This window comes from Erpetoichthys calabaricus, chromosome 2 (assembly GCF_900747795.2).
Source record: "Erpetoichthys calabaricus chromosome 2, fErpCal1.3, whole genome shotgun sequence".
NCBI classification, from domain to species: domain Eukaryota; kingdom Metazoa; phylum Chordata; class Cladistia; order Polypteriformes; family Polypteridae; genus Erpetoichthys; species Erpetoichthys calabaricus.
In genome coordinates this window covers 121040686-121063446 of record NC_041395.2, presented here as the reverse complement: position 1 = coordinate 121063446, position 22761 = coordinate 121040686, and the positions used below count along the sequence as shown (strand labels likewise).

Sequence of the window (22761 nt, the reverse complement as noted above, 5' to 3'; positions counted from 1 at the left end):
GTCAATCTCTTGGCACAAAGTCTCATGTTTAAGGTCCCCGTGAGACACTCCGTGGCCAATCTCTTTCATCTTGCGGGTCTTTTAAGTAAGTGTCTTCCGTGATCTTCGCGTGAAGATCACGTCTCGTCTCCCTAGACTTCCTCTCCCAAGATTTTTTTTTTTAATAGAGAGACAATATTGCACCCACTGCATGTTATGTGCATATGCATTCCAATGTGGCTGGAATTTCCCATTCACTTTGACATTTTATGCCATGGACACAAAAACCATTTATTTGTATACACAGAACTGTATCATAAAGAATCATTAAATGTTTTCCATTGCTGTATGAAGAGGATATTTTTTCAAAATGATTTAGAAGTAATCAACATATTTACATTTAAATTTTAACTACTTAAAATCGTGATGCATCAAGTGGTTTACTGGATATCAGCATCAGACTTGTTCCTCTTCAAATGTGATCTGCCATCAATTTGAGCTTTCTATATTTTGTTAATTGTTTGAGTAAGGTAGGGTGAGGCTCCGTCAAGCTTGTGTATCCACTGTTTCAGTCTAAGTTTGTTTTCTTTTCTTTTCCAAAATAAATAATTCAGTTTAATTTCTTCTAAATTCTTATGCAAAATGGCAACCGAGGGACCTGTTAACTGCTCACCTAATAAACCACTCCATGTCATGTATTTGAGGCCACACCCCTGGTAACTAGGACCTGCATCACGATTATGGGATCCACAAAATGATGGTGGCCACAGAGAAATCAAAATGGTGTTGTGACAAAATTCTAATAAATAAGTTTATTTAAAAAAGCTCCATAAATGAAAGTTGACTTCCACATCAGAATCCTTAAATTTCAAAACCCCAGAAAAGACTTGTAAATAGGACAAAGCACAAAAGTTAATGAAATTTGCCAGTAACAATGTGATGGAGTAGTATAAATAAATGCTGCCACCAACGGTCAAGCTATATTATTTTACTAGAGAGTAACAGCTCATTGATACTTGGTAAATCACCATAGATGTTTAACTAAAATGGATGGCATACAGAGTATGTGGTGGGGTAGATTGTTTTGGATAGTTTTACTGTGCAGTTTACTATTTTTGTTTGAAGGTATGTGGTGCATCAGTAAATCACTTCCAAATGCTACATGATTCTGATGTTTTTTTAATATTAGTCTCTCTATCCTTTTGCAATACCTTTTTAATTTGCTTTCAGAATTTTTTTGTTAGAAGGCATTTTTCCAAATTTTAATGTGTTCAAACTTGTAATTTTGATCTGTTTTAACAAAACCTATTCAGAGGTGCATGCTGTTTATAAGTAAAAGTAAAGAACAAGTTTGTTGTGTGGTGTGTTTTAATTCCAAAAATCAGCTTAGGTGTTTCAGTATGTTCTGTATCAGTATTTAGTTATTTTGTTTATTCTCATGCAAAATATGGTATAGTTAAAATAGTAGTTGCATTAAAATATTCCAATAGAAAAATTAAATCCAGGAAAAATTACAAAGTTTCTAACATTCACAACACTTTGAATTAGTTCATGATTAATTCAGTTCATGATTTATGTGTACTTTGAGGATACTGAGGAATGTTGCTAATATTCTTGGAGTAAACAAATTATACAGATAAAAAACAAGTAATGCGGTGCAAAAATGTATTTTAAATTAAATTATTTAATTAAAGCTGAGGAAAATCTAAAGAAGAAAGAGAAGAAATATAGGCTGTTTATTATTTTGAATTTTTTTTCTTTGAAATAAACATGCTTTAACAGTGTTGGGTTAACTTTGTTTGTCTTTCTATAAATTGTACCCCACATTCATACACAGTGCTATTGAACTATTGCACACCCACACAAATTAATAATTAAATCATCAAAACATCAAGTGAATTAGGTCTGCAAGACTTGAGTTAGATGGGAAAATGGGCATTAATTCAAAAGCACTGTTCTAACTCCAACTTAGACTTGTCACACTTCCATTATTGTTATAGTAGCAGTAAATCATTGACATTGGTTAGAAGTTACAGAAAAGTAATGGAAAAGTTGGAATTTTGCTGTTTAAAAATGAACAGGAATCCTGGAAATAAGATAATAATCTTGACATTTTAATGACCTCTGGGTTAGAATACTTTAAGCAAGGCTTTATAAAATTATATTTTGAAGAGCATTGCCAGTAAGCCAGTGGATATGTTTCTGTGAAGTACACGCTGTTCAAATACCTTTTGCATAATGCTTTTATTTATAAGTCACGCTTTAGACAAAATCAAATGTTTTTTTGTTTATTTTAAAGGAACATCTGTGTATTCTGTTGCTTGGGGACCAGATTCAGACAAGATCCTCTTCACATCAGGGAAGCAGCTGATTATTAAGCCACTTCAACCAAGTGCAAAGGTTATACAGGTAATGTGCTTATGCAGGAGACATTTTTCCACCTCACGCCCTATACTAAGATTGAGTTTGTCATGTCTCCACTTTTTTTCTTATTGTTTGCTTTTTGTGATAATGTCTAGGTGTCTTTTTATATAATCCAAGAGCATTTATCTTTTTGAGTATGTTCCTTGTTTAAAAAAAAAAAAAAAAATATTCTGTGCAAGATTGTTGCCTGGGTACAATCTCACTCTTTGAGGTTATGAATTTAAAAAGTGACCTACAGTAAATAACACTGATGCATACAAAAGTGAGATTAACCTAATAATAACTATAAAATCAGTATGTAGTATTTTGTTTTAATAATGTAAAAACACATTTAATTACAAACTGAAGAAAATAAAATAATTTGTGAACTTTGTGTACTATATAATCACTTTTCACCATTTTTGTATTGAATTTTGAACTTGTAGGTTGCTAGCGTGTTCTTTAAGATGTTTACTCAAGAAAGAAAGTTGTCCATTACTAGGATGAGTTTGATAAAATCTCGGAGTCAGAAAACCAGGCAAGAGAAAACTTATCCATTGCATCTTTAATTATCTTTTCAGAAAGTGCCAAGGAGGGAGCATTCATCACAGTAGTCTGTTACAGAATGATCAGAATGGTCAAAAAAGTAACGGCAGAGGTCCTTTAATAAACTAAGTAATGCAATCGATTGATAACACTAGGATTCTAGAAATGGATGTATGAGTGTTTATGCAGTTACTAAAGATAATAAAGCAACAAAACAAAATAAGCTGACTAGATGTTTATATGTCATTCTTTTATAAAGAGAGCACAGTCTAGTGAGATATTTACCCTTTAAATTATTTTTCAGAGATGTAAACAGTTTAGAAAATATTATTCCTGATGTATCTATTATAAAGCTATTGTAATTGTAGTGGCTAGCTTGCTTTCTTACAGAGTCTTTGTCTCTAGATTAATTCTGTCCCACAGACAGCTCAGAGTTGCAGAATGATTGTCAGTTTCAGATTACGTGGCAATCATTTAATCTCACAAATTTAGCTTTCCTGGTACAGCTGGAGAATGAAGAACTTTAATAAAGACTAAAGATTTGCCATACACACAGAATTGTTACCTTGAATTAACAAAAATAACTGTACCTAATACTTTTGTTAATTTTTAATTATACTTAAACTGTTTTCAGTTCATATCACCTTAAGAACTAGAAGTAATCTTTTGTCCTGAAGTTCTTCCAGTTTTGTTTCTGATGGTTATTGATCAGGTAACCCTTTGCTTCCTTTAGGTTATGACATTGGTTTTACATATAGGCCTGTCCTGCTTTGCTTTGTGTACCTCATTTTCTTTTAGTGAGGCTGGAATCTGTCTTTTTTTTTTCTTTAAATCATGTTTCGGTTTTCATCTTTTCTTGCAGATGGGTGCTCAGTTCTTTTGTTAATTTGTGTGCTATATGTAGCAAAGTCTGCAGATATTCCAGACAGAAGGGAAGCTGGTGGCTTCTCCGTTTATGAATGGATTTCATTTTTAGGTCCTTTTGATCCATGTAAGGCCAACCTTTTGGGTATAAATTGGAGAGTAGCTTTGTCCATTAATGTTGAAGTACAATATATGGGCAAAATTTTGTGGACACCTGACCATAGCACTTATATGATTTTATTTGACATCCCATTCTAAAACAATGGGCATTATTAATATGGAGTGTGTGGAAGAAATCAACATATTAATTAAAGAAAGAAACATCCTCTAATAGGATGAGTTTTATAAAATCTCTTAGAGTCAGAAAACCAGGCAGTAGAAAACTCTCCATTGCATCTTTAATTATCTCTTCGGCAAATGCCAAAGATGGAGCATTCTTCAAAGTAGACTGTTACAGAATGGTCAAAGTCAGGGCAGATGTTCATTTTATAAACAACTGAATTTGCACAAAATGCTTACATTATTATGTGCCGATTGGTTAAAAGGCATGAGGTGCTTTAGTATAGAGCATAACCAGCTTAAAATAAGTCATTCTCAATTTCCATCCTTGGTCTTCAATGTTCAGCTATTATTCTATTATGAAAACTGTATATATGCCAACTAGCAAGTCTTACTAGGGGCATGAAAGAACATTACAACACTCAGCTTCTTGGAACATTCTTCTTGTTTACTTGACATTTTCATCATTCAATTCATGACATTTCTAAAACAAATGACCCTGTGTTCGGATTCAGCGGGTTAGAGAATGGATGGATGGATGGTTGGATGCTTATACATTTTAATGTGCCCAGAAAACCAAAATACTTAACTATTGTTACCTCCAAATTATTCTCTCAAGTGGGTCACCTCTTTGTGTCTGTAACTCTTCTGTATCTGTCCAAGATTTTTGGATTGTTTATGTGAGAATTTGTGCCAATGCAGCCAAATTAGCATTTGAGAGGTCAGGTACTGATGTTGGATAAGAAGGCCTGGATTTGCAAGCAGTATTTTGGTTCATCCCAAAGGTGTTCAGTATGATTTATGTCAGCACTCTATGCAGGCAACTTGAGTTTCTCCACACCAAACTTACCAAACCATGTCTTTATGAACATGGCTTTATGCACAGGGACAGAGCCATAATGAAACAGAAAAGGGTATCATATGGTATTTGCAAAATTCTTGGTAAACATTTAGTTGTAAGTTATTACTGTTTATTAGGTCATTGTTCTTGTCTGCCTCAGCTTGTAAGGTATTACTCTGTTCAAGAATTGTCATTGGGAATTGCCAACTGATGATAGTTCAAGATCCTAATAAATTCTTTGATTCCCCAAACATTGCGCAGTACTCAGCAATCATGGGATCTTCTAAACAACTGACCGAGCATCTGAAATATTAAACTTACTTATGAATACAAAGCATGGGAATACTATATAAAAAGGTATTAAAGGACTTTCAGCTAGCAATTTACACCATTTGAAATTTCATTTAAGGAGAACTGTAGAGGACTAGACAAGAACTGGAAGTCCAACAAAAGAAAACTATCTGATAGAACAGCTCGAATACTGTGCAGGAAGACAAGGGTAAACCCTGATTTTGACTGCAAAGGACCTATAGACTGGTTTAGGTGAGAAAAGAGCAGTGGGAGGCTGCCATACCAGGCAGCATTACTTGCATAGATAGGCTTTCCTGCCAGAGTCATCTGAAGGAAACATTATCAGCTATCTTATCACAAAAAAAAAAAACGTGTCAAGTATGCAAACGAACATCTGCCTTTGTGGAATCAAGTGCTGTGAATAGATGAAGTTTAAAGTCAGAGTCATTCGTCACAACCATAAAATGTTTCTTTGGAGAAAAAAGAAGTAGCATTTGAAGAAAAGAATACCTTGCCAGCTGATAAGTATGGGGGAGGATCTGTTATGTTGTGGGGTTGTGTGGTAGCTATTGGTTCAGGAAATATTGGGAGTACAGGGAAGAATGGATTCAACTAAATATAGCCAAATCTTCAATGAGAAGATGATAAAAAACGATGGCTTTTACAACAAGATAACAATCCAAAACATACTTTGAAATCTACTATGACATACCTCAAGAAACACAAGGTGAAGGCTTCGGAATGGCCTTTGCTGTCACTAGACTTGAATATCATTGAAAATCTGTGAGTAGATTTTAAACGTGCTGTGCATGCAAGACAGCTGAAGAATATCTCACAGCTGGAAGCGGTCTGCAATAAAGAATGGAGGAAAATTTCCAAAACAAGAATTCAAAGACTCATAGATGATTACAAAAAAGGATACAAGCTGTGATTTTTGCCAAAGGGGGTGTTACTAAGTACTGACTTAGCAGGGTGCCCAAATGTTTGCAAATGCCACATTTACTCTCTTAATTTTTAACATTGTTTTTAGTTCTTCAAATAAACCATAGCTGTTCATTTTAATTTGTTTAATGTTTAAGTTGTATTTACTTTAATGCTTTTACTTCAGATGTTAACAAAATGTGAAATTTGACAAGGGATAGCCAAACGTTTACATACAACACTGCGTGTGTGTGTGTGTGTGTGTGTGTGTGTAATTAATAATATAAATTTTATCTATCTATAGTATTTTGGGGGGCTGGAAATATTAGCTTATCAAGAGTTTCAATTTGTAGTATCAGTCTTTGACAGGACATCGTATACTACTTTTTTTTTTTGTCAACAATTTGTACCATTTTTGAGTCTCGGCATAATGTATATTAGATTCTGTTCTAATTATCCTGCATATTTTAGTTCTTGTACTCGGTTGATGGCCAGTTAAGTGACAAAAGCATTTGTAAAGTGTTAGCTGTTCACTTTATTTGGCTTTTATTTAGCTTTAACAGAGTTTGCTGAATGACAGATTTCAGTTTTTGCTTTTGAATACATTTGGAAAATTTTCTAAAAAATGTACTCATTTTGTTAATATAGATTATTGAGTGTAAATTTATGGGCAAAAATACCAATTTTATCAATGTTAAAATTAAATCTTCCATATAATCAAGCATAGAAAGTGAATAGGAACTTTCTGAATCCACTCTTACATATTTCCAAGAAAACTTTGAAATAACAGCCCAATGCCTTGCTTATGTAATGATTCTTTTGTCTATCAACATTTGTAGTATATTTTTATGTAAATCAGACAACACCATGGTTCTGCAGTTTATGCTTTTGAAAGTAATCCAAATTTATTTTATACTTATGTACTTGAAAAGTTTATGTTTCTGTTTATGGTTTGTGTTAAATTTGGTAACAACTAGCTTATCCATTTCATTATCTGTTTTCCAATTGAATCAATTTTTAGTCAGTGAAATAAAAACATCTCTCTATTATAAAAAATCCTGGGAGGGAGACTAGGGAGACGAGACGTGATCTTCTCGGAAGACAATTTGACGTCCCGCGAGAGAAGGCAGTGAGACCACATTTAAAACAATTTCACGGACATCTAACCAAGCAGTTGGTGGAATGCTTTTGGCAGGCAGACATCATGTGCTCCCAGCTCTTAAAACAATGACAAGCAGAACACGCAGCTTGCCAGCAGATGATCCAAACCCTTCTCCTTAGCATGCGTTCAGGCCCTCCCCGCCCCTTCACAACTCGAGTGGCAGAGACGCAAAGTGGCAAAAGGACAGCTGCTGTACAGGCTTTGAAATGATTTGACGCAAAGCGCGACAAGCAGAAAACGCAGCTTGCCAGCAGATGATCCAACTGCAACTCCTTAGGGTGTGTTCAGCCCCCCTTCACAATGCGAGCGGCAGAGACACGAAGTGGCAAAAGGACAGCTGCTGTACAGGCTGTTGAATGATCGACTTGCAGTGAGACAAAGAACACGCAGCAGCAGCAGAAAGACAGCAGATGATCCGACAGCATCTCCTTAGCGTGCGTTCACCAGCCCCCCCCCCCCCCCCTTCACAACACGAGCATCGTTATATGTCCTGTGAGAAAGATTTAACCACACCCAGGACAGGAAATAAAGGACAAGTATTGTTTTTACTAAAGTTTTTAAAGTAAAAGTGAATGTAATGCATATATAACAATTCCCATGAAAATAACAATCTCTTTAAATTGTATATCTGGTAAACCAAACCCAGGGGTGGGCAAGCAAAGTGAGCACGGGGCGGAGCCCCTTAGTTTTTATTAAATTCAAGGTCCTTCAAAAATGTAACCAAAACTATATTTAATATGTATTATTATAAGTGCATTTACTTTAAGGAATTCTATACTCCGTTTTAGCCCATAGCTCTACATTGGCTCTGTATTAGTGTGTGCATACATGTTCCCTGTGATGCACATCTGTGCCACATCCATGGGTGGTTGTTGCCTTGTACATGATCCTACCAGGGTTGACACTGGCTTCTTGTAACCCTGAAATAGATTAGGTAGGTTTAAAATAAAAGGATGGATATGGTCATAATGTGTTTTTTAATGATATGTTTAGGATTGCAAAATTTCTTCCTCTTAATGAATTGTACTGCATAGTGGTGGAGTACATACATGATTTTAGATGCTATGTAAAATAATGATGCAGACTGTTGTGATAATTTAGAGCTAGGTAGTTAAGAATGCCTGTCCATCCTGTTTTATATGTTACAGTAATTGTGTTATAGACAAGTTTAAATAAGCATCAAATAAAATTCTTTATAATCATCTCCAAAGTAAAATCTTTTTTTTTTGTTTGTTTATGTATATGTGCATTTTCTCATTTTACAGTGGAAAGCCCATGATGGGGTTATTTTGAAAATAGATTGGAACTCTGTAAATGATCTGATACTTTCAGGAGGGGAAGACTGTAAATATAAGGTACACTTTTTATATTAATAAACATGGTTTACTTGATTTTAACAAATTGGAAAGGTCTAGTGAAATTCAAAGTCGCTGTATTTTTGAAGAATTTTCTTAATTATGAACATTGAGGCTGTGGTCAAAGTCGTGTGTGTGTGTGTATACATATAAACTACCAGTCTAAAGTTTTAGAACACTTCCATTTTTTCAGTTTTTATGAAAATGTGTGCAGTTTTTAATCAAGGCATAGAACAAAAACAATGGCAAATGAAAAAATACTTCAGAGGGCATAGTAACAGTCTGTTCCAACTCTAAAGCATATACCAGCAAGCACAGGGACTAAAGACAGGAACAACACCTAAACAGGGTGTTACTCTTTCTCACACACGCTAGAGCCAATTTAGTAACACCAGTTCACCTAAGTTTAGTCAGATTTCAGTTTAAGTTCAGTACAGGTAACCGCCAATAGGTATTTTTACAATTTATAAAAGAAAAAATGATTGTGAAAAAATAAATATCAAACTTTTAAAGTGTCAAGCAGGTCTTAATTCTAAACTTTAATAGTTTGTTTCTGTTATTTTATGAAGTAACAATGTATCTAATGCAATCTTTTTATTTATATATATATATATATATATAACAGTAATATTATATTATACTTTTATATACACGCAGCTGACACGGCATTTCTCGATTTCCTATTACTGCTCTTCCAAACCCTTCTCCACACTGCCTGAGGTCTCCCATACACTCCCACACCGCTTTTCTTGATTCCTATTCCTCCTTCGGACTACCGCGTTCCCCACTCCTCTCTCATGACCCCATTGGTGTCACGTCACCGCCGTATATCTAGCCTGACCACGTGAACTTTCACTTCAGCCATGTGTGCGCCTGGGAGTCTTTTCCGTAGCCTGGTACAGAAAGGTACTCTGTTGACCATTGGCATTGGTTTCGCTCCTTGCTATTGGTTTCGCTCCTTCGTATTTTCGTTATACTGCGACGGTTGTTTCCTAAGCCTTTGTTATAAAATGAACGACAGTATCTTCTCTGTCGATGGGTTTTTGTACAACGTCATCTCTATTCCTGAATCTGGCAACTGCCTGTTCCTGAGCCACCTGTTTGCTGTGTAAGAAGCTGTTGTAAAGAAACATCAGAAGTTAAAAATTATCGTGAACACATTCGAGAATACAACTCTTCTCTAGCGTTTGCTTCCATGGATGCACAGATAACTCAACCTCCTGGCCACGGACCATACTGTTATAAAATACACGGGCAAATTTATCACCAAATCTCTCCACTATACGCTAATACTTCTACCTCTCCAGGATATGGACAGTTGTATGTTTTTGACACAGCGCAAGCTACTGAAGTATGCTTACAAAATAAAGCAAACTCTGTATGCAGCGAAAATTTACTTCTCCAGCTAGATTCCATGCTCAGAACCATCAACTCCTTCGCTAAATCATACAAACACATGCATGAAATCGCTCAGTCCAATCCAACATCATCTGTTCGAATGGTTTTCAAGGAAAACCCTAGGCAGGATTTACGACGATACAATGCCCCGACATGTCACACCGATGTTACAGCGATTTTCGTCGGAGAAGATGGCAAACCGCCTGCCGAAAGGAACAATTGCATCTATTCCATAGGCAACTCCTGTAAACACATTTCCACGCTCGATATGAATTGCGATCCTATGGTTTACCCACTTTTATTCCCTTTAGGAGACATTGGCTGGCACAAAGATTTACAACATGTTCCCGATGAAAGAACCGCCAAGCGAATAAGGCTTACTCAATGCCAATTTTACGCGTACAGATTAGCAATAATGAATACATTTAGTATTTTGCATCCCAGCAGCAAACTATTCCAACAGTACGTCGTAGATGCCTATGTTAAAACAGAGGGCGCGTGTCTCAACTATCTCAGATTACATCAACAAAATCTGCGCATGGAACAATACAAAGGACTATCAGACGCACTGCACGCAAACGCTGAAAATAACAACGTACATGTAGGCAAAATGATGATATTACGTCCACATTTCCAGGAAGTCCAAGATACATGCACGTGGCTTTTTCTAGGGTTAGATCTTTCGACTCATTATCTGTCGTCTCCAACAAAACACCTATTCACAACTGCGTCTTTCAAGAAGTATTTATTTCTTCTTGATTTCTGAATTCCTTTCTCACCGTTTTCCGTTCCTATTCTTACACCGCCTGTCAGCTAGTAATTGATTAATCACTTTAACAAAAATATTGGTAAGCATAATTTCGTTGTGTATACAGGAAGAGCAGTATTTGGTGTTAGTGCTTACATACTCGTTACTGTTTTGCAAGTGGACATTATGACAAAGTCTGTTCTGTTGGAACTAATTAATTATTCAAGAATTTATATCAAAGTTGCAGTATTACCTTGTCAGGTTTATTTTTCCTGTTGTCATTTTCATAACACAGTAAACCTGAATTCAATAGACAATTTAAGCTCACTAGTGAGTTTCTAGCTCTAAATTATATCAGTTGTTATACAGTTCATTTACTTGCATATACAGCAGCATTACTAAATATGCCATCAGACTTTAATATGGAATATTTGTCGTTTTTTACTTTGGACTTGAAGGTCTGGGACAGCTATGGACGCTTGCTTTATAGTTCCTCTTCTCATGACTACCCTATCACTTCTGTAGCCTGGGCTCCTGATGGTGAGCTCTTCACAGTTGGGTCTTTTAACACTCTACGTCTTTGTGATAGAACTGGGGTAAGTGATCAGTTCAAGTGTACTAACATGCTGTAATTGGGTTTCTTCTGGCTTAGAACGTGTTTGTTTAGTTTTGCATAGCTGTATTGCATGAAAAGCAGAAATGTTTAAAAATGGGCGGGGAAAACACTTTTTTTTTTTATATTAAATATTTTACTTGTCAAGTATAATATATTGCTTTTTTTAGGCATGGGGGTGCTCCATCCTGACAAAAATTAATGGATTTATATACAGTAACATTTTATCTATATTTTTGTTTAATAATATTTACTGTTTTTTTTTCTTGAGTAACTTTGAAACATGTATATGTAAAATACATTATGTACATTTTTATTTTTATGTTTTTTTTTTTTTTTTGTTTTTTTTTTTAAGAAACTTGAAACTTAGCACAGAGTTCAGACAATGAACTTGGCATGTTTACAACTTTTAAACCACTTAAGCTTCTCAAGCTCCTCTTTCAGCTGTTAGTTAAAAACTTGGTGTGTTTCTTTATGCTCTGTGTTCATGTTAGTGTGTGTGTTGTATTTGGCTTTATATACAACTTTTTAAAATCTATAATTGTTTACTTATTTAGTGGCAGTATGTGATCAAAAATAAATACAATTAAATACCATAACAAATATAACAGTAACTTTCTGAAGAGGTTCCCCCAATAAGAGAAACATTGTTTAGCCTCCAGAGTACACAATGAGTTAATGACTTTGAGGCATCTGGGGATTACTACTATGACTAATCTCCAGGAGTTTCTTTCTGTATCTTGTACAATGAAACCTTGCACTTTGCAGACTGCTTGCTCAGCAGGAAAACAAGAATCCATTTAACCCTTAACCACCAGAAAGACTAAAAATACACTTGAATACTTGAAGAGTGTAAATGAAATGTTCTTTACATTTTCTGAAACTACAATTTTAGTCATATTTCTGATTATAACTTTAGTTAGTGCTATCTTTTATGTATTTAGAATTACAATCTTAAACAGGGATGTCAGACTCTGGTTCTGAAGTGCCATAGAAACTTAAGGTGTTGCTTCCAGACCATTTCTTAATTAGTAATCAGTTACTGCTACTAATGCAACATATATATTTTCCCCTAATTTTAATGCACTTATTGTTTTTAAGATTGAGGACCCATAATAGGTTATTTTTTATTTAACCAGCAGCTAAACTTATAATAATGAGAAGCAAGGCAAACCAAGAGATGAATAACTAATTTGATCCCATTTGCACCTATGTTTCCCTTTTATAAATCTGTTTCAGTAAATTATTTGAAAAAAAGAAAGTAAGGGTCTTAAGGATATTTTTCCTCTGGTTCACAAAACCGTTGTTTGGTTCTCTCTGTAAGAAGGTGATCAACAGTTTTGGAATGGTCATTTGTGGCAGAATGAGAGCACTAATAGGCCAAATAATTAAGTAATTTTGTCTTAACTGCATAAGATGAGCAGTTACATATCAGTGTTGAAAGTAATGGGAGCAATGGGCAAAACACCCTCAAGTTAAACAATTTTACACCTTTTAAACACAAGGGCAGAAGTAAAAAAATGCCCATAAAATTATATATTATGTCTAGTAGGGGGTGTTGCAGTCCCCTAAACTCAGACACCTGTTCCAGTATAAATAAAAGGTTTATTAACACAAATGTATTACCAAAAGACACCAAAATTGACATAAACCACACAAGTCTTCTTGTTCTTTTTTCCTCTCTCCTTCCTTTCCTCCAGCTAAATTTTGTCCTTCTTCCATCCACCTCCAACTCGCCTGGATGAGGTATTTTATCTTGGACCCACAAATACATCCGATACCAGGGCATAACCCGATGGAAGCACTCCTAGTCCCTGCATGCTGCCTGTTACAATATCATATTAATAATAATAATAAGTTTTACATTCATTACTGTAAATGTTGCACTAAAATTTGATTTGTTCTAATGTTATGGGTTGTTTTTTTTTTTATACCCACTTTTACCTCTACCACCTTTACATGTTGCATAAATGCTCTCGTTTTTACATTTGACCACTCTTATGTTCAACTGACTACTGCAAAATGTGATGGTAAAATAAAGAATAGTAACACAACATTCATTACTATTAGACCTATCAACCATAAACATGTAAGTTACACTGATTATAAATAGAATTGGATGTTGAAAAAATACTTGAAATGCACTGCAAAGCTTACCAAGACTTCCTTCACAGTACACTTGAGTGCTACTAGTGATTGAATGAAGGGCAGGGAAAAAAAAACATAGATTTCTGAGTCTAGGTGACCAAACATTGCATGTCTGCATTCAGAAAATGATTGTTAATTTCTCTGATAATAGTTTATAAATTGGTTAGTTTAAGTAGTTAACAGGCTGACCAATGTTATCTGTGATGTTATGTTAATACAAAAGGTTGGAAGCTTGTAGCAGTCATTTTCAAAACTGTGGTCTGTGAACCATTTTTAATCCACAAGCATGAATTCAGTTGTCCACAGGAGGATAGTCCTCATATCACAGTAATGTGACCTTTTAAATTGCTCCGATATGTCCGTATTCTGTATAGCTCTTTATTTATAACAGTCAGGTTGTTGTCCAGTATATAATGTAAAATGAACTTCAGTCCAAAGCAATCTAGTCTCTTACTACCACAGTGCATCACACCACCAAAATTTCAGGCTGGGTTTAAAAGGGTTTTCATACCTTCTTCCCTGCTTTTTATACACGGGGCCCCTGTGCTTACTCCCAGCACCAACCTGCCTTAACCACTTAAGCAAGCAGTGTCTGCCAGTGAGGAACCACCCTATTTCAATGTTGTTTGTGTATATTGAAATAAACCCACAATTCAGTCAAAAGTAATAATGTTATTTGTGTATACTCAATTGTGTCTTTTTCCAAATAAATCAAAAGTTTCCATGTTGTCCACTCTCTTTTTTAGTAGTAACATTTGTGATTTGCACATGTATATGCTGAGGCGAGCAGCTTGTCAAAGCTGAGGGAGTCTGCTTTTATCAAAAGTCCCACCAACATTGAGCCACATGAGTCAAAAACGCATTACCATTAGATAGTTAAGGTTGAGAGCATTCCAATGATGTATTGTTGTCCATGATTCTTCATTCATACTACATGTCCCAGCTGTGCATATATAAATGGCAGAAAATAAACTGTGGATGTGACTGCTTATCTTTATACGCACTGTTATGCACAAGCTTCTGTTAGACTGGATTGGGATGGTTCGGTTGGAGACTTGGAAGTTTGTACTACAGAAATGTTGCCTTCAAAAAAAGAAAATACACAGTTAAGAAAGTTCTAGAAAAACTAAAGAATGCTAGTGATATGTAATATTAAAACTCCGTTTTGACTCTGTTGGGAACAACGTGTTTGCTGAAGGGCTCGATGCTAAAATTGATTTGTAAGTACAAATTGTAGTATAACTTTGAAGCGTTACAGCATGTAGTTTTACAGTCCAAGCATTATAGATTCAATTACCATATCCGAGCACTGTATGTCACATGCTCCTCCTACTTTTGTTTTCTGAGCAATACTCTTAGTACTTCATAGGCACACTAAGACGTTGAAACTATTATGCTGTGTCCACTCAAAATTTTACATGATGACCTCAACCCCCCACCAGCTATTTTGATTGAATTTCACTGAATAACTTTGTGTGAACTTTTGCCAGGCACATTCGGTCACATGTATTTCTAGCGCACCATTTGCGGTTTCATGTGGGAATCCCCACCACCACACCCTACCCACGATCATATATCACTGAATGACATCACACAATACTTTTCAATGGTGGGTAGCTCTTCAATTGAATGTACTTGTATTGTGCCACGTCACACCTCCACTTGCAGTTTTACATGCAGGAAACTTTGATCAAATGTGATAGTTCCACTCCATTATGGCTGAGGATGTCAGTTTATGACTTGTATACCAAAAATGTGCTGTTTATGTTGATTGTCCCCTGTGTGAATAGTTTAGGTATATGTGTGTGCCCTGTCCAGAACTGTTTCCTCCCTCTTCCCATGGTTGCCAGAAAAGCCCACAGCACTGGAAGAAGTTGGTATGAAAATTTATGTACTTACTTAGTTTATTCCAGATGTGAAATATTACGGAAAAAAGCAACCAAAAGAAAAAAACCACACAGATTAATAAATAGAAACACACTAAACCTTTGTGAGGTAATTGCAGCAGAATGCTGGAGAAAATGTGTGAACTGCAGCACAAAAAAAAAAATATATATTGCACAAAATGTAATGTTTCTCCATGTCTAGTGGAAGTCAGAAGTCGGAAATTGTTATAAGGACAATGAAAGTAAAGGTTTGGATGATTACTTAATTATATGTGCATAGATAAAAAATTATTTACTTGTTGCTTCAGAGATGTGTGTGTTTTTTTTTTTTTCCTACTAAATAAAATTATGGCTGCAATACTTGTTTTGAGACATTGTTTACAATTTTGCAATGCTATGGGTTATGATATTTACACTTGGTATAATAATAGCTGACAGGTTGGGTCAATAAAGAAAACTGATTGCAGGGTTGTGTATCACAAAATGTTCTGGTTATGTACTGTAAAATGGAGTTTTTTGGAGAGAAATGCCTTTAAAACCCCTATTTTTTTTTTTTTTTTGGGTGTGCATTTTATTTAACTTGTATTTGTGTGAAACAAAGGTTTTATTTAGATCAAAATTTTTAAAAGGAAAGTCTTAAGTGTTAAACGCACTGCTGTTCAATCATTTGTAGCTCCTTTATTACATACGCAAAGTAATAGCCATTCATTTTCAGTATGCAATATAGGCACACTAATGCCAAAAACCTCTTAAGGCATAAGAGATAAATGTATAGCTTTTTTATAAGCTGTACACTACTGATGCTCCAATCAATTGGCTACCAATCTAAATTGGCCAATATTCACTAAAAAAAAAAAAAAAAAGACTTGATCGGTAAATTGATTACAAAACCCTTTGTCAATTTGTCTTTTTTTTTTCTAGTGTCTAGCTTTAAGCATTATGGTAATTTATGGTAGTTGAACTAGTGCACTTTTTTTTTTTTTTTTCTGCTGTGAACTTCCTGTAAACAGATAGCTGTAAGTCAGACTTTACCAGACAGAGAGAGACGACCAGAATATTAGCTTTTCCATTAAAGTGAGAAAGTAATAAACTGAGAAAAAGGAATTGGAGGAGTTGTCTTCCACAATTAGAAAAAATCTGAAGATAAGCTACTTTAATGAAGTCATACCCTTTTTAAAAGCCTTTTTTAAAGGTTTGTACCATATTGATTATTTGTTTGTGTGTGCAATACAGGATACATTTTGGTAAGAAACAATTACTGCATAATTAAAATCTTAATCCATATTTATAATTACACATCAAAAATTAGGAATGTCTAGCTGATACATTGGGGATAAAAATATAAATATAGTAAATGTATATTTTAACAATGAAAAAGTGTACAGTACTGCAATTAATGATTGAAACCTAGAAGTGCATGTATATTTTCATTTAAGCAGTGTTTAACTGCAATATCAATTAATTGAATCAATATGTGAGAATATATTTTTTGTTAGACTAATGGTGATAAGTAATTTTTTTATTAAGTTTTATTTCAGATTACAGAAGAATCTGTAGACATTACAGAAGAAATTAAACAATATGACAGCTTGTAATTATGAGAAGCATTTTATTTTCTTGAATGATTTATATATTATGAATAAATACATTCTCCACATATTAGTAAAGAGTATGTATTTTAAGGGAAGTTAATTTATTTTAGCATTTTTATGGTCGCTGAACAATAAGCCTTTTAGTTAATAAAAATGAACCGGTTACTATAATTTAATTACAAAAATGCCAAAGTTAACGCTTTAAGATAGAACATATGGTGTCTCCATGTCTGATTATGAAGGAGCTTAATGTAAATGTTTTTTAAATAGGTAAAGGGGAGCAAAAAATTCGGAATCAGTCCATCCATTAACATGAAATTTGTGATTGGTATCAGCTTTACAAAAGCCTGATCAGAGCATTCCTAATGCACACAGTTATGTTACTGGTAATATATGGTACATCATACGCTTAGACTATAGCAGAAGGGTTCTCAAGTTTGGCCCTGGTGGGCTTCAGCAGCTGGAGGTTTTTGTTCAATCCAGTTTGTTCATTTGGAGCCAAATATTTGCTGCTGAATTAATTACTGCTCAAGCAAAAATTTTATTCATTCATTTTAGTTTGCTCATTAAGATTCCCAGCCTTTACTTACTACTTTTAAGTCTTAAACAGCATCATTAAATGTTTTAATTCAGCCCTGGGGCTGCAGGTTTTCTTCCCAACCAACTTTTGCTATTAAATTGGCTCTTATCTTAATTTAATCAAGTTGGTTTTTCCCAGTTTTTATGTATTGGTTTCAATTCATAAATTACAAAACAGTTTGCAAAATTTATAATGGAAAGTAGCAAGCACTTGTGTATGTAATTTAGGGATAATTCAGTGTATTTTCATTTTCATTTTTAAGATTTTCATCAACATTATCTTCTAAGATATTTTCACAGTATTCTGTATACTCCTGCAGTTAAAAGCTTTCGGTGTTGTCTCCTTAATACAGTGTTAAGGTTAATCATAATTGTTAGATTACAATTAAGACAGAACAACTCCACAGAAACTAGGTGAATTAATTGTCAAATGACACAAATTAGGTATACATTTAAAACTAGGTAAACATACAAAATGTTTACATTTTCTAGAAATTTAAATCTCACACGAATGTGTTTGAGTGCAGAGTAAGAGAGAAAAAAGCGGCTAATTAAAAAATGAGATCAGTCAGAGGTAAAATGAGTCATTGATTGTGAAACTGATTGGAACAAAAACCTGAACAGTGGGCCCAAAGGACTGAAATAGAGACAAACTGATCTAACTTGGTCTCATTTAAATCTGTATGTGCTCATCATGAAGTATCTGGTTTAATAAAATATTTGGAACCAAATGGAATAGAATAAAGGCCTGATGATTATAAATCATTTAGATAATATTCTTAGAAAAGAGTAATCCACAATAGATTAAAATGATTTGATATGAGTGATTGAAAGCACTAGCAAGCCATAACATTAAATATGTTTTATAATTGTCAGGGATTGACTTATACTTAACCAATTTCCTAAGAACCAGAACCGGGAGCCAATGTGGCCCTTGTGTATCTAGTTACTACAGCAACAGCTTTTACTTAAGAAATTTTAAAGAGGAAATTTTGTCAGTTTTCACATAGACCTATTGAATGCAGCAAGCTGATTTTTTGCACAGAAATGTTCAAAACCTCATCATTCTATCCAGTCATTCCTTTGCAGTACTTTCCTGATCATAATTATAATGGTGAATGGTCTACCTCTGATTTCTCCCATTCTGATTAATTGAGAAACATTAGTTAACCTGATTGCTCATCTTTCTGCATTCTGAGTAAATAAGTTTGTGGACTGAGGAAACTGGTAAACACATGAAAATGGGAATCGACCAAATCTTTTTGGAAAACCAATAATAGCTATTTATCTTGCTGCCCTTTCATTTTTAACTAAATTCTAAATGGATTGGGTATTGTAAGTTAAAAATAGAAATCCAGTGATAAGAATTTTACATTTGGAAATTGAGACATTGTACATATTTACTAAAGCTAGAAAAATGCTGAAAGGTATTTATTTTCCTATTTCTTTGCTTACTTAATGTCAATGCACTTGCATTAGCAAGAAGTAAAATGTCAAGAGATTGATTTGGACAGGCTTGGGTATTTCCAAAAGTCAGTCTTGAAGTGCAGTATGTAAAGTATGTTCTGGGTCTTGAATATTTTCCTGAAAATTTGCTGTGCAACCAGCTTAGAGAACATTTTTTTTCTTAGCATCCCATGGTGCTTTGCAATCTTCTTTGTGCATGCATGATGTGTCAACTTGATCCAGCTGATTAAAATAAATAACTTTGCAGTATTTTTATTTTAGGATTAAATTAACAAAGTATATCAAATAAAAAAATAATTAGCTGACTATACTGAGATTATTGAGCTCTGCCACCAGACATATAGTATAACACCAATCATACAGGCATAATTATCCATGTGCAGCTACAAGCCTGCTGCCTTCGCTTCCTTGAGTCAGAATGAGACCCTGTAAAATAATCACTAATAATTAGACTTGTTTGTCAAGAATGATTGAGTGTGTGGTTGTGCATGATTTAATGCTGTGATGGACTGGCATCCTATCCAGGACTAATTCTGGTCTTGCACCTAATGCTGCTAGTTTAGGGTCTCACTGTAAATATCCCAGAAATGAATAAAACCAGTCACAAAAATTAATTGGTTGGCATTCTTAATTTTGACCTCCTTTTTTAATATCAATTTCCAACAAAGATTACAGTACTATAAAAATATACTATCTATACTGTTGACTTTTCTGTATGGTAGCATGAAATCAAAATGTGATGTTTTTGGAAAATTATTTTTATGCTCAGTTTGTGAACCCTTCAAAATGTTCTGGATTCTTGCATGGATGGCCTATACAAAGTGTTCTTCTTTTTGCATCCATGTATTAATAATTGATCATGACAAAAAAGTAGATTTGTGGAGGAAAAAGTGTTACGGAGCAATGTTGCATACCAGAACTGTACTTGTGCAGGTGGTGGCCAACCACCTTTAACATAATCATTAGTGCTTTCCAGAACCACCATATAATTATCACTCTGTCTTCAACAGCAGTTGACAGTTAAGTTCAGTGCAACATACAGGACTAATAACAAAGAGCTTCCTATGACAAAAATCAAACCAATGCTGATAAAGAAAAAAATGATGTACATTAAATGAGGCATTATGTACCCAAATATTGAAGGCCTGTGGTAAAGTCAGGTCCGCGTTTTTTTGGCAAGTTTTGAATAAATAAATTATGTTCACTCTCATGCTATGGGGGTGGAGCAGGTGTGAGCAATCTTCTGAGAAGACTGCTCGTCTCTGGTTTGGTGCAAGGCGGTTGGCCGTCTGTGTTGCCTTGCTGGCATGTGCAGGTTGTCTGTCTCATTATCAGTCTGGGACGGCATTCAGGCGATTGTACCTGCAACCACTCCCAACCCTATAAAAGCGGAGCGCAAAATCATAAAGGGGAGAGACGAGAACAGAGCAGAGGTTAAACAAAATAAATAGTAGAACGCAAGAAGACTGGAGAGAGAGCCAGTGCAGTTGTGAGCAACCAGGAGAAAGAGCGAACCTAGAGGCAGGCAGCTGTGTGGAGAGCCCCTTCAGGGAGTGGGTTCCCATGGCTCAGGGAACCAGTAGCATGGAGCTGATCCCCACCGTCACATTTGGTGACAGCTGTGGGATGAGCTGGCGATGCGGACTGAAGAACTGGAGATGGAACAGCAAGTGGGAATGATGGTGCCTGACTTTTAAAGAACCCACAACGCTCAAGCCAGAGGAGGACAATATAGAACTGAGCTTTTCAATAGACATTTATTTATTGTTGGTTATAAGGTTCTCGTTTCTTAATGTCATGGTTTTTAAAAGGGGGCTTGGGTGTTGGTTTTATGAATGAGTTTGTTTTGATGCCTTTTTTTGTTAGTTTCAGTGCAGTGTAGGGCTACACTTGCACACCTGTGCCCCTAGTTGCATGGGGTTGGTTGTAGCCTGGAGCCTTCCTGTGCAACTGGTGGCTTTGGGTGGGGGTGGTATATGATATGGCAGGTCGTCAATGAGTAAATAATTAATTGGTTGGCTTACTCTCCATGGGTGTACGTACCAGTTCAGTTGTGTGGAGTTGGAGTGATTGGGGCTAGACGCATCTGTACATGAGGTTGCAGTCTCTCAGTTGTTTCATCGGCTTCTTGCAGTGGGCGATTGAGGCACTCTGCCCATGGAGACCTGTAATAATGAGCCGGCACCAAAAGAGGGTGACCGAGGGAGGGGAAAAAAGTAATCTAGAGAAAAAAAAGAGAATGATCTAGGGAAGGAGAATGAAGAGAGAAGATCATAAGTTAATGAGACAGAAAGATTTTAGATTGTGATCATTTTTTTTCAATGTAGTTTATACTTGTGTTAGTTGGAAACATCATGCTAACATGTGAAAAGGTTCATTTAGATTCATGATAGATACATGCAGAATACACGTAAGGCTAAAAAAGCCATTTGAATCACAAATGGCGTTAACACAGCCCACTGTCACATTGTTTTCCTATTGTGATGCTCTTGGTTATGTTCTGTATTATATTAAATTTATTAAAGTGCATCCAGATTGTTTAATGTTGCAGTGGCTATTGCCAGTCCTGTGATTTGATGCTGTCTATTCCTTTTCCCGTCTAACGTTTTAAAAACTGAACAATGTCAGGCACTAAAATAGAAAAGAAGGTGAATAGCTAGCTTAGCTTGAGGCTGTGCTTGTACACCTACTGTTAACCAGGATTGAGAGTAAACTAGTCAGTATGTTTCTGTCCTCTTTGGGGCTAATTGCTTTATAGACATGTTTACAAAGATTGTAATTTATCATTTATTTCTTTAACAAACAAATAAGCTAAAACACAGAAGGATTTTGAGAAAACTAATAAGTACAGCTTTACTGCACCCAAATCAAAGAATTACTTGAGCAATATTAAAGTTGTAGTACTGACTTAAATTTTATTTATTACTCTAGTAATTTACATTGAATTTGTGGAGCTGCTTTAAAAGAAATCTTGTATAGCTTACTGCTACTTACTATTATATAACTGTTTGTTTTCTTGGTATTCTTGCAGCACATTTTCTTACTAATGTCACAAATGGAACATTTAAACAAACTGAAAAAAAAAAAAAAAAAATTAATATGTATGTTTGTATGTGTGTGTATATGTGCACATGCCGAAAGAAATCTCTCAGTCCAAAAGTTTGTTTTAAAATATTTAGTGAAAAATTCAAAGCAAACAATCCACACAAGAATAAAGAAAAATGTTGTACACACATAGAATAAAAGGCAAAAACAAAGGCAAAATGTATCTTCTCTAAACTTAGCTTTTCTTGTAAAACTTTAGTTGTTTCTATACTTAAAAATTCTTAACCTCTTCTGTACGCTTTAAATGTACGGCGCAGCACTTTCAATTAAGTGCTTTGTCTTACTTGTTACTTGACACACAACACGCACACAAGACATGAAAGGCACGGTTTAAAACCATGTGCCCTCTACACCTTATACATGGCAAGGCTGATCACTAACTGAGAATAATGTTTAGTCAGAGAAGCTAGAAATAGCTAGAATATAGAATTTGATTCAACTTATGGGGATTATAGGAACCTCCCATAGATTATACACTAACATTTAGTAAAACATTTATGCATCTTATATAACTAGGAAATGGCTCTCACAATGTGTGTGTGTGTATGTATGTATGTATATATATGTATGTATGTATATATATA

At 35.0% G+C, this 22761-nt stretch overlaps 1 protein-coding gene across 1 annotated transcript in view; it reads left to right on the top strand.

Annotated features, from left to right (window-relative positions):
• The window catches only part of ift80 (intraflagellar transport 80 homolog (Chlamydomonas)), a 246937-nt gene that overhangs the window by 50408 nt on the left and 173768 nt on the right, over positions 1-22761 (top strand). The window contains exons 6-8 of the mRNA XM_051923320.1: positions 2279-2388; positions 8552-8641; positions 11246-11383. Coding sequence (XP_051779280.1) covers positions 2279-2388; positions 8552-8641; positions 11246-11383 — 338 coding nt within the window. The remainder of the gene's footprint in view (positions 1-2278; positions 2389-8551; positions 8642-11245; positions 11384-22761) is intronic.